Raw genomic sequence first — 12,485 nt, forward strand, 5'->3', positions numbered from 1 at the left:
GTTGTGGCTCACGGGCCCAGCTGCTCCGTGGCATGTGGGATCTTCCCAGACCAGGGCTCGAACCTGTGTCCCCTGCATTAGCAGGCAGATTCTCAACCACTGCGCCACCAGGGAAGCCCCACTTTTTTTTTTTTTTTTTTTTTTTTTTTTTTAGGAGAAACTGATAAAATATATTTGTCTCTGAATCCCTCTGGATTCCAATCTTCCTCACCTGTTTGGTGGCAGGAGTGAGGAAGGGACCTGGTTTCCTGCTCACCCTGCACCCCTGCCCCCAGCTTCCTGCTCAGTTGGGGGTCCACAGGCTCCGGTTGTCCAGGGGACACGGGTGCTCTTTCTCTAGTCACTGGAGTCATCAGGAGCCCAACCTTCCCCGGCGTCCCCACTTTCTGATCACCTCTCGACTTTTGTTGCTTGCTTGATTTCAAGGCAAGCCTTCTTAGAATTGGCTTTTAAAAACAAAGGCAGAGAAAACCGAGAAGAACCTGAGAGTAAGTGGTCGGCCCAAAAGAATCTGAAAGGCCTCTGAGATCCCGGGAATTAATCATCAGGTGCCTGGAGAAATGTGGTTACCCTGACGTTTTGAAACACTTTCCAAAGTTTATGATTAGACATTTTCGATTTAATTCTGTCTTGCCGTCTCCTGGACAGTGCTGGGCACCCAACGTGCTCAAAAAACACTTGCGGACTGAATGACCGAATGATTCTAGAATCCCTCTTCCCATACTCTGCTCCTCCCTCCCCGAGGGACCCCACTCGCCCAGATACCCCACCGGGAACTCCGGGACACAGCACGGAGGGGTCGCGGAGGAGGGACAGGGGAGGCAGGGGGGCGAGAGAAGGCGGGCCAGCGCTTGGGTGGCAGTCACTTATTCAGGGTGACGACCCCTCCCCCTCACAGGGCTGATGGAGAAGCAAAGTGAGAATTGGTGGGAGGGGGTCAGGAGAGGAGGACAACGGACGGTGGGAGTGCTCGCGGTGTGTGGGGGGGGGAGCGGTGGGAGGAATGGGAAGAAGAGGGACAGTGAGGAGGTGAGAGACCTCCCCCGCCCCCCACCAGCATCCTGCCCGGCCCGCCCGGCGCTGCTGCCGGCGGCCACTAGAGGGCAGAACTGCGCTGACCAGGAGCTCCCGTGAAGGCCAAGGCAAGAGGGGCGGGGGTTGCCTGACACCCAACCCAGCCCCGGAGCCCGCGACCCCGGCCCCCACTACCCCCCGGGGCGCACCGTAGCACACCCAGGCCACGCTCGCACCCACTGCGCAGGCGGGGAGGCTGAGGCATGGCTCTGCCTCTTATCCTGCGCTCCCCACCCCAGTTCTGGAGGGGATCTGCCGGTCCTGGTCCCTTCCTCCGGCCCCAATCCGAACCCGCCGCCTAGGCGGGCAGTGGCCGCCGAGACCCGACTCCGCCTCTGACGTCAGCCCCGTGCCCCAAATAACTTCCTCCCGGAGCCGCTTCCGTGGCGGCCGCAAGTCCCGGACACGGCCAGCCACGCCCAGGGCAGGGTCACCCGGGACGGTCATCCCGGCCCGGCCTTCCCAGAGCCAGCTTCCGCCCCGCCCACCCCGGCCCTCGGGCTCCGGGAAGCCCCACCCCCACCCCCACCCCCACCCCCCGCCCCCGGCCCAGGGGAGGAGGGTGCCGACCCGGAGACGGGAGGGAGGCAGGGGGAGGGAGGTCATGGCCACCTTGGGGCCGGTCCTGGGACTGCTGGGACCCAGTTCCTGGAGGGAGGGCCGGTGAGAGCGCTGGGGTCCGCTGGGGACCCCGCTCCGGACTCCCTCCCTGCTCTCCTTTGTTCCATAAGCACAAGTGACCTGGACTTTCCCGTGCCCATCCCCCCTTCCCCCAAAGTGTAAGCCCCAGTCCTGGACTCTGTTTCATTCACTGATGTCCGGTACATAGTAGATGCTCAATAAATATGAATGAACAAATGAATGAATGAAACAGGGAGGGTCTCATGGGCGGACTGTAGTCAGCTTATGTGGGGCCTGTGGTCAGTTGGGGGATGCGGTCAGCCATGGTGCGGGGTGGAACCCCATGCCACAAGCACCTAAATGGGGCAGATGCACCTTGGCCCCCAAACCCCAAGGTGTCTTAGGGTGAGGGGTCTGGCCCCTTGGGGTTCAGGGCCAGGTCATGGAGGAGTCGGGGTTCTGGGGTGCCTCCTTCCTGCTGAGAGGAACTGGGCGGGCCAGGCTGACAGGTCCAGCGGCATAGCCGAGCTGACACTCATCTCCAGCATATAACCCCACTTCATGGAGCCCCGAATGTTGTGCTAGTGTTCACGGAGCTCCTGCCACTGCTGTCCCCTGCCTGGCAGGCACTCCAGCCAGGCCAAGACCATGAGGCAGGTGCCGGCTGTGGCCCTGCTCCTGCTCCTGCTGCTGCTGCGGTTTGGTGAGTCTTAAGAGGCTGCAGGGCCCCTCTCTCCTACCTGGAGCTGTAGCTAAGCCCCCCACTCCCTGGCCAGGCCTGGGGCTGCAGCATGGGCCTCTCCTCCCTGCCCCAGGGGGGAAGGTTCCAGACGTCCCACCTGGGGGAGTGAAGTGGGGAAGGTTGAATGGGGGTGTGGATGCAGGCCCGGGAGGAGCCCGGAGGCAGTAACCATAACCCTGCTCCCCTTGCCTTGGGCAAGCACAGCCAAGCTCTGGGCTTGGAGCTTCTGCTTCCTCTCATCTGGGCCTCTCTCCCTTCTCCAAGGGCTGCATGGGTGCAGGATCTGAACTCGAAACCGCTGGCCTCCAATCCCTGGGCCACTGTTCGCTGGGCCCGGGAGGGGTAGCTGAGCTGCTGCCTGAGCCTGGGAGCCTCGGGAGGCTGGCGAGGGCTTAGCAGGGAGCAGGGGTACAGGGGTGCAGGCTCCAGCTCCCACCAGAGAGGGAGAGTATGGGAGGAGCAGGCCCTGAACCCCTGTCCCCTCTCCCAATCATGGGTCAGGGTTAGCAGGTGCCAGCCAGGGCACCCCACCTGCAGGCCCCTCCCAGTGGGCGGGCTGCTCTCTGCCAGGGAAACTCTCCCGCATTCCTGGGCCACCTCACTTCCCTGTCCTTAAGTCACCTCCCAGGGCCAGGCCGGGTCACCCCAGGCTGCAACTCAGCCAGGGCTCCAGGCTTTCCACCAGGGGAGGAGGGCACCAGGGCTGCACCTTGGTGGGGAGGCCCCAGCCTCCCTGGGCTCCACAGGGCCTCCCCAGGTCTCTCTGCCTGGCCTACCTCTCCTGGCCTCCTGGTTCAAGAACCACAGCGTTCTTTGAGGGAGCCCATCTCCGCCAGGGTGTGTAACACCGTGATTGCTCCTGGTGGGTTGAGAAACCAAGGTCATCGCCAAAATGGAAACAGCGGCCTGCACTTGGCTCTCAAACAGCTGTGACCAGAGGCCTGAACTCCTTCAACACTGTCCTTGCCCCTCATCCCTGGCTGTTCCCTCCTAGAGCCTTGGGTCTCTCCTATCTATCCCCACTAGCAACTAGCTACAGGAGCATGAGGGCCCTGGGCCCAGAGGAGGGGCCTGACACTCCCACCAGCTCACTCAGCCCCTATAGGACGCCCACCCTGCAGAGCCCAGGTCTCCACATCACCCATTCCCGGTCAGCCATGCTCCCACAGCTGCTCCCATTCTCTCCCTCTTATACATTCCCCGGGCTCAGGCCCCACGGATGTGGGCTCTGCCTTCACAGAGCTCCTGAGCCCATAGGTGAGATGAGACAACAATTCTACCCCCAGGGCAAGGTAAGCAGAGCTCTGTGAGGCCAGGCGGGAGGACAGAAAGCTCAGAAGAGGGAGCCAGGCTTCCCAGACAGTGCAAGCAAGAAGGGCTGCCTGGAGGAGGAAGCATTTCAGGCCTGATCTGGATTAGGACCATATAGAATCTGGATTTGTAGACACCAGGAGGAAAGGGGTGTTGTGGGCAAACATTCAGAGGCCGGAAGGCTCAGTCCGAATGAGAAGCAGAGTTGCATTAGGCTGGGGTGAGGAAGACTGCAGAGCTCCAACGGGGTGGGGGGTGGGTGTGCTGCCAGGCAGGGTGCGAGTGCCCTTGATCCTGGGAGCAGGCAGTGGAGGATCCATCTGCATGTGTGGGAGGGGGGATGGCTGTGGGGAGGATCTGGACAAGGCTCTGGAAAAGTCCCACAGGGAGGGAACAAGCCTGAAAGCACGTTAATGCCGCCGAGGACAAGGTGAATGGGAGCATCTTGCCAGCAGAAGCATCAGCCTTAGAAAGAGCACGGGGTCTGGTGTTATCAATCTAATTAAATCATATTATACTAAGATGAGGGGCTGGAGGGAACTGCCCTCCTGGGGGCATTTGCATTTTAAAAAGGCACCTCATTAACACAAATCAATGTCCAGGCAGAATTCCTGCTCCCCCTCACCCCCCGCTGGCCTGGGCTGACTACTTCCACCCTCACATTTCTGCTTGGCACCTCTACTTTGAAGAGCGGCCAGTCCTGCCTGCGCCTCCTCAGCCCCCTCCTCCTCCTCTTGCTCCAAGCACAGCTCCCCCCCACAACCGCTTCTTCATCCAGCACCCCCAGCATTGGGGAGTGCACCCCTTAGACTGCAAGAATGTGGGTCTCGTAAAAATCCCCAGGGTCCTTGGGCACCCCTTAGAGAGGCGTGGCTCAGCCTGGTCGTTTCCTGCCCCCAGGGCCCCTCAGCTGCCTGGGACTGGTTACCAAGAGGGGCTGGTGTATAGGGGGAATACTGAGCGCTGAGGTGGGGAGAGGCTGTCCTGAGCCCCCCATCCCAGCTCTGATCAGATCTGCCCCCAGTGAACCAGATATGCGAGTGGGGCTCTCTCTACAGGGCGGGTATTTCTGGAGTGTTGCTGGCACTGGGCTGGGGACTGTCGGCCTGGCTGGGGTTTCTGGGCTGGGGGGGTGGGTCCTGTCAAAGCCAAGTAGCAGGCCCTGTGCCTATGTCCAGAGACATGGGGGCAATGGATCCTGGGGAGATGGAGGCCATTACCGAACGGTCCCACCCTCACCCTCCCCTGTCCCTCACATGGGCAGGGGTGCCATGGCCCAACAGGGTGCTGTGGGCTCCAACTGCAAGCATGCTGGAATGTCTGAGAGACCGGTTGGCTCTTGGGAATCTGGAATCTTGGGAGGACTGACCCACGACCACTGGCTGGCCTCTCTCTACTCCCCAGAGACCCGAGTAGCTGGGCTGTCGCCCCAGGACTCCAGCCAGACATGGAGCCTCTCTCCCTCTATCTCGTCCTTCATCCCAGCCCCAGGCTGGTGGAGAGGGGTAGGGAGGGAGACCCCACAGCACCAGGGCTGAAGGCTGGATGCTCCTCAGAGCTTCCGACCAGGACGAGTGTGGGGTGTGGAGGGAAGGTCCTGTGGGGACAAGAAGGAGCCCTCCTGCCCCAAACAGGAGAGTCAGCCCTGAAAGGGTCCCCTCACTGGCATCTCCTGATTGTTTCCCCCTGTGGCAAGGGGCTTGTCTGCCCTTGCAGGTGAGCTCTGGCCCACAGGCCTGGCCTGTACACATCTCGGGGGCCGGATCTGTGGGGAACTGAAGGCCGCTGGCCTCTCCTGCCAGGTCCCCCTGTGGGCTGTCCTGCTGAGTCCTCAGGAGGTTGCGTGTGGAGCAGATGAGGGGCTACGCTGACCAGCAGTGGTGGGGGTGGCGGGGAGGAGCAGACCTCAGCTTCAGCTAAGTTGGCTGATCACCCTCTTTTTTCTCATTTCCAGGGACTCAGGAGGCTGAGGCATTAATTGGTAAGCATCCAAGTCCCCTGGGTTGGGGGATAGGAGTGGGCTTGTCTGAGAGCTGCAAGACTAATCAGAAACCCACACCCTCACACACCCCCGGAATGAGACCCAGAATGAATGGGCCGGGCACAGGGAATCCCACAGTGCGGGAAAGTTGTGGAGCCCAGGCAGGAGTGGAGGGGGAAGGTCTGACACACAGTGTAGGTGGCACAAGAGGGCCATCAAGGCAGGAAGCATGGAGAAGGGGGGCAGGGAAAGCAACAGAAAAGAAGCTAAATCTAAAGACAGATTTGGAAGACCACTCACCTACCCTACGTGGGACCCTCCCAACACCCACTGACCTTCTGGGAGCCCATTTGTCAGGCTCTGTGATAAGACCTTTACCCGTGTTATCTCACTCCCCGCCCCAGGTAGGTCTGATGTCACCATTTCACAGGTGAAAGGAGTGGGGCCCATGGGGGTGGGGGACTTTCCCACAGCTGGGAAGGGTCTGCCTGTGTCAGAGGCTGACCTGATGCCCAGGCCTCTGACTTGCCTAAGGTCCCCAAGCAGGTCAGGGGCAGGGAGGCCGGGAAGTGAACAGAATGTGAAAGTGTGGGTTTGAGGGTATGGAATCAGAGCCGATGGAACTGGCCCCCAGTGAGCGCACCCCTGGCTGTGTTCCCCTAGCCTGCGGGAGCCCGAGGATGCTGAACCGGATGGTGGGCGGGCAGGACGCCTTGGAGGGCGAGTGGCCATGGCAGGTCAGCATTCAGCGAAATGGAAGCCACTTCTGCGGGGGCAGCCTCATCACAGAGCGGTGGGTCCTCACCGCAGCGCACTGCTTCTCCAAGTGAGTTGGCTGAGCCCCCACGCTCCCCCTCCCCACCCCTCGCCAGCACAGCCAGCCTCCCTCCCCACCAGGGGCGCAGATAATGCAGACAAAACAACACCTCCCACACCTACCCAACCCCGCAAAACGCCCAGCTTCAGCACCTCGGACAGCGCCGACCCGCTGCAGTGTGGGGCGCTCAGGCTGACCACCTATGGGGGGCGGGTTCGGTCTGCATTATCTGAGCTTTCCCTACCAGAGCTCCCTTTAGGTCCAACCTCGGGGCCAGCTTCCAGCAGCAACCCCTGCTTCCCGGCTCTTGCTCCCCCCCAGCCCAGCTGGGAGGGGTCCACTCTCCTACTGCTGGTCTCACCAGTGAGGTGCTTTGCCAGACCTGGGGCCTGCCCCTGCCGATGCTGGCAGGCTCCTCCCATGCCCTGGCCCTCTTCCCCGTCCCCCTCCCACACCTCAAATATAAGACACTCCCTTTCTGGCTGAGACTCTGGGTACAGGTGGACTAGAGCAGAATGGCCTTAAGGTCACCTATGCCGTCCCTAACCAAAGGGCCAAGTCACCCAATCCCTACTACCATACTATGACCCACTTGGTCCTAGACCTTCAGGGTTTCCCAAGCATCTTGGCTCTTGCCTCACCACAGCTCTGCAATTCTTTTAAAACCTCACATCTTAAGTTCAGATATTTGGGCTCAGAGGGAGCAGGCGGCTTGCCTAAGGCTAGGCCCAACCCCCAGATGCACCCTGGTGGGTGATCATCTCCTTCAACCCTCACAGCAAGCCTTTCAGGTGGGGACTGTAAGTGTCCCCATTTCACAGACAAGGAAACTGAGTCACAGAGAACTTGCTGGGTGACTTGCCCAAGGTCGCTGGGCTGGCCAGGGTATAGCTGGGAATTAAAGTCAGGAATTAAAGCTGCTTCAGCTTCTACCCCCTTACCCACCTCATCCTGATGTATGTCCCACTGGAGATTACTTTTTTGAAGACAATGTGCAGAGAGAGATGTTGGCACCATGGGGGGCCTAGAGGGAGCCCAACTCCTCCCTCTTTCCCGTCTCCATTTAACTTCTACCAACTCCATCTGTGAAGCCCTTGTGGGGCTGCCTCACACCAGCTCTCTGCTCTCCCACCAGCACCTCTGAAACATCCCTGTACCAGGTCCTGCTGGGGGTGCGGCAACTGGTGAAGCCAGGGCCGCACGCCATGTACGCCCGGGTGAAGCAGGTCAAGAGCAACCCCCTGTACCAAGGCATGGCCTCTAGTGCCGATGTGGCTCTGGTGGAGCTGGAGGCACCTGTGACCTTCAACAATTACATCCTCCCTGTGTGTGTGCCTGACCCCTCAGTCGTCTTTGAGACGGGCATGAACTGCTGGGTCGCCGGCTGGGGCAGCCCTAGTGAACAAGGTAATGGGGCAGGGCCAGGGCAGAATGCGGGACATGCCTAGAGAAGGCAGCGTGGGGGCCACTCTGAACCAACAATCTTTTTCTGTTGATATTGGTGCACGTGATCTCTACTCAAATGGGTGGAGTAGGTATGGGAAAGGGGCAGCAGACTCAGGAAGAGGAGCCATGGGGAAGTGGAGAGTGGGGAATAGAAAGAGCCCAGGCTGGTGGGTGGGAGGAGGGAAGAAGGAATTCTGTCCCACAAAGCCCCCAGCCAGAAGAGAAGGTCTAAACGCAAGCGAGAAACGGGGAGGGACAGAGTTGTGGTTTTCGAGAACCCAGGGCCCCGGAGTCCTTAGTAAGACTGTCCACTGAGCCGCAGGCTGTGTCTCCCCTCCCTAGACCACCTGCCCAACCCCCGGATCCTGCAGAAACTTGCTGTGCCCATCATTGACACGCCCAAGTGCAACCTGCTCTACAGCAAGGATTCCGAGTCCAGCTTCCAGCCAAAAACCATCAAGGATGACATGCTGTGTGCTGGCTTCGCCGAGGGCAAGAAGGACGCCTGCAAGGTAGGGACCAGGGTGGGCCGTGCCAAGGCTGAGCCCTGCTCCCCAGGCCCCAGTCAAGGTGGAAGCCAGCCCACCTGGGACAAGGGATAAGGCCCCAGGAGGTGGGCCCATGGGGTCCAGACAGGGCTGTGCATTTGACCAGCTGGGAAAGCAGATTCCTGGACCCCACCCAGGGGGAGTCAGGAAGCAGGTCTGCAGTGGGACCCAGGAAACTGCATTTTCAACACACTCTCCTGAGGTGAATCAGGGTGGATAGTCTGGGGATGCTAGAGAAATGGGCACCCCAGGTCAGAGAGGAAGGACTGGGTGGTGGGGTCGGGGTGGCAGGGTGGGGGTGGGGGGGTGGGTCCTGGGCAGGGAAGAACAGATAAAGGGAGGCAGACAGGCATGTGTGCACCCATGTAGCTGCAAAGCCTGGCTCTTGGGCCTCCGTGGACTCTAACGGTACCTCTTCTTCACCTGCAGGGAGACTCGGGGGGCCCCCTGGTATGCCTTGTGGGTCAGTCATGGCTGCAGGCTGGGGTGATCAGCTGGGGTGAGGGCTGCGCCCGCCGGAACCGCCCAGGTGTCTATATCCGGGTCACCTCCCACCATAACTGGATCCATCGGATCATCCCAGAACTGCAGTTCCAGCGGGCTAGCTCGGGTGGCCAGAAGCGGGACCCCCGGGGCCAGCAGCCCCTCAGTCGGAACTTTGCACCCTTCCTGGCAGCCCATGCCATCCTCCTGGTCCTCATGGCCCTGCTCACCTTCCTCTGAGCTGCGCTCAGGCCAGTGGGCCAGTGGCGCCCCGGGGCCTATGGTGTGCATTTGTAAATAGTTCTCCAATTCTCCCTACTCTCTAATGCCCACTTATTTCTATTTATGTTCACTCTCTAATAAAACCCCAACCTCAGTGCCGGCTGCCTGGGTGTAGACCCTCCGGGAAGGAGGGGGCTGGTGCTGGGCAGGGGGTGTGGCAGACGAGGCTCCCCAGTGGAAGAAGCTACAGCAGGCACACTGGAGGCTAGACATCACCGAGTCCTGTGACACCTGTGGCCTGACCCCCTCACAGGGGCTTCCCTGCTCCCCCCCGCCTCAGCATCCTTGCCAACGTGGTCGTCACCATGAGTGTTGCCAAGGGGTGCCCTGTGCTGGGCACTGGGGGCAGCAACAGATACCGGCAGGGGGCCCGGCAGAGGGTCCTGAAGGAGGGGGGCTCTGCGGGGCGTGGGGGAGCACAGCCCCCACTGCCTATGTCTGAATCACCCTGAACTTCTCTTGGCTGTCACACAGAGGAGGCAAGGCCCAGGCCACTCGGGGCCGTGGAGGTCGGCAGGACAGGCCCCCCAACCGAGATAGGCCAAGGCTTCAGCAGCTCCCTGGGCCAGGACCCCCTCCTTCTTCCTTCCGCAAAGTTTGGGGTTCAGGCCATCCCTGCAGCAGTCTTTAATGGTTTCTGCGACCCCTGGGGAATTCAGGAATGAGCTGCAATCCTGCACAGAGGGCCTGGTGCTTGGTCCTGCCCCCAGGGGCCCCACCCCAGCTCTGCTGCCCCCTCTCGTCCCTTGTCCTGTCAGTAGCTCCACGCCATCCCCCTCCCAGTCCTCCCGTGATGGCCTGTGGCCACCAGGAATCTAGCAGGAATAGGTCTCAGAGCCCAGGCCCCAGCTCGCTCTGGCCCTGCCTGTCCTGGCCACGATGGTGCGGCTGCCCACGGAGGTGGCCCCGGGTTCTCAGCCTGGCCCAGCGTGTCCACGGCAGGCCTTCTGCGGTTGGACGGTCAGCTCCCCAGTGTGGGCCGATTCCTGAAAGGCACCCAGCTTCCTGCCGTGCTCAGTGACCATGAACAGACGAGAGGCCTGAGAGGGCAGGGCCTTGCACACCACACATGCACACCCATGCTCACATGCTAGTACATGCACACACTTGCACACCCACACACAGAAACACACACACGTACGCGAGCTCGTGCACAGGCCCAGCTGGCCCGGCAGGTGCTGGGAGAAAGCAGGCCTGGGTATTTATGGAACGTATCAGTAAGCACTTAGCAGGCACCTGCTGTGGACCGGCCCCGGGGATGGAGTGGGGAACACACACTGAATTCGCCTCTGCTCTGCTTTGCCTGGGCATGTTCCTGCCAGGCAGGGAGCACTGCTTGGTGGCCCTCCAGGGACTGGGCCATCTGAGGGCTTCTTCTCCAGAGCAGAGATGGATTCTGAGTCCCGGCGGGGAAGGTGGGGGCGCGGGGCAGCAGGTGCACTGAGGCCTGATGGGGGGACAACCGGGCTGTGGGTGTCCTGAGAGTGGCCCCAGGGACAAGTTCTGGGTCATCTTGGCTGGGAGCAGGGGCTGGCCTGGGTCCTGCAGCTTTGGAGAGAGGCGACGCTGCTGTGGGGAATAGAAAGAGCTTCAGGTCCTGCAGTGATGGGGGTCAGAGGAGGTTAGGTGGCCCATCTGCCACGTCTGTGGTGAGAGGCCAGGATGGAGCCCAGGTGAGGGCCAGGCCCCCCTTGGAGGAGGACTTGCCACCCCGCCCCTGCCTCCTCTTCCTGCTGTCCTAGCTTTCTGAGTGCCCTGGGGTCCCCCATCACCCCACCATCCTCCTGCCTCTGCTACAGGGCAGGGGTCTGGTCAGGGTCCTGTGGGCCTAACAGGGAGGAGGGGCGAAGATGTCAGGGCAGCCCAGTGCTCCCCAGTGACGCCCCACCCAGCCGGGCTGGGAGGGCAAGGCTAGGGTCCTGGGTGGGTCCCAGGTGGCGGCCAGTGTGCGACCCTAGGGCACAGATCCCCCACGCCCTGGGCTCCCCAAACCCAGCGTGGACACTCAACGAGACAGCTGCAGGAGGGGAAGGGATACACTCATGCAGAGACTAGGGGTTTAAAGGGAAGCAAGTTTATTCACGCTGTTCACAGTGCGCTCAGTGCTGTGAAGAAGGGGAAGGAGAGAAGTGCCCCCAGCTGTCACGGGTCCCCTCTCCCACCTGGGTGGGGCGCCGCTCAGACACAACTTTCTATGCTGCCCCCAAGCAGCGCCTCAGAGCCACCGCCTGGTGGGTGGGGGCCCCACCAGGGCCCCACCGGCTGCAGGGAGAAGGCTTTGGAGTGACAGCTGGCTGGCACAGACCACCAAGCCGTGGCAGGCGGAGGGAGCGGGGCCCAGCCCAGGGCAGGGCCCACCTTGCAGCAACCAGAGCGGCCGGCAGGTGAAGCCACAGGAGGGGGCCACAACCGAGCCTGGAAATCCATGTGCGCACACACCATACTGCACGCTTGGGAACATAAGGCTTAAGATCAGCCTGTGGGAGCCCCAAGAAGGAAAACCGCTGGGCCAGGACCCCAGGACCCCTGACCCCTTCTGGCCTCAAGGATCAGGGGTCAGCCATGGTCCTGACGCCAACACCTGGAGCAGGCAGGGGTGCAACTCAAAGCCCCCCCAAACCAGAGACACCATCCCAACCCAGGGGTTGTACACCAGCGTCCAGATTTGCAGTTTGTCTTAGGGAAGCACGGCTCAGTCCAAAGGTGCCAGAGTGGCACTGCCTCTGCTCATAGACACCAGCCCTGGAAACACGACAGACACTCCAAGAAGGCTGAGAGTCTGGGTTGCAGGAGACTCCGGCATCTTGGGGTCAAAGACATCCTACCCAACCTCTGGGAGCCAGAGCTCTCCAGGGAACACGGGGAACGGGAATTTCCTCAAAGCCTTGGCGTCCCGGGAGTTTCTGAAGAGCCACCACCAGGGGGAGCCAGAGTGGCTGTGGGGGATGGGGGCCCAGGGAATTTCAGAGAAATTTCTCTGAAGCTGGTGCTTCTGGCCAGGGAAAGAGACAAGACAGGTGCACACGCTTGACGCAACGAGGCATCAGCACTTTTTAAAAAGTCACTTGAAGATGATCTCCTTGGCCCAAGGATGGGGGCACGATACCACCAAGAGATGATGGGTGAGGGGCCGGGGGCTGGCCCGGCCGAGCGGGGAGACGAGCCTGTGCTGCTCTAACC

The 12,485-nt window shown here is 61.2% G+C and overlaps 1 protein-coding gene across 1 annotated transcript; it reads left to right on the forward strand.

Moving 5' to 3' along the window:
* The first annotated feature begins 2,172 nt into the window (after positions 1-2,172).
* Positions 2,173-9,263, forward strand: PRSS27 (serine protease 27). The gene is made up of 6 exons (XM_057529695.1): positions 2,173-2,398; positions 5,703-5,729; positions 6,393-6,555; positions 7,682-7,953; positions 8,335-8,504; positions 8,970-9,263. The coding sequence occupies exons 1-6, from the start codon at positions 2,344-2,346 to the stop codon at positions 9,261-9,263; spliced, it is 981 nt and encodes a 326-aa protein (XP_057385678.1). The 5' UTR covers positions 2,173-2,343.
* Positions 9,264-12,485: the final 3,222 nt, after the last annotated feature.

Source organism: Balaenoptera acutorostrata, chromosome 15 (assembly GCF_949987535.1).
Source record: "Balaenoptera acutorostrata chromosome 15, mBalAcu1.1, whole genome shotgun sequence".
Taxonomy (NCBI): Eukaryota; Metazoa; Chordata; class Mammalia; order Artiodactyla; family Balaenopteridae; genus Balaenoptera; species Balaenoptera acutorostrata.

Coding starts and splice junctions, on each gene's coding strand:
- PRSS27 (XM_057529695.1), top strand. CDS start 2,344: ATGAGGCAGGTGCCGGCTGTGGCCCTGCTCCTGCTCCTGCTGCTGCTG. Junction 2,399..5,702: donor CCTGCTGCTGCTGCGGTTTG/GTGAGTCTTAAG, acceptor TCTCATTTCCAG/GGACTCAGGAGGCTGAGGCA. Junction 5,730..6,392: donor GGAGGCTGAGGCATTAATTG/GTAAGCATCCAA, acceptor GTGTTCCCCTAG/CCTGCGGGAGCCCGAGGATG.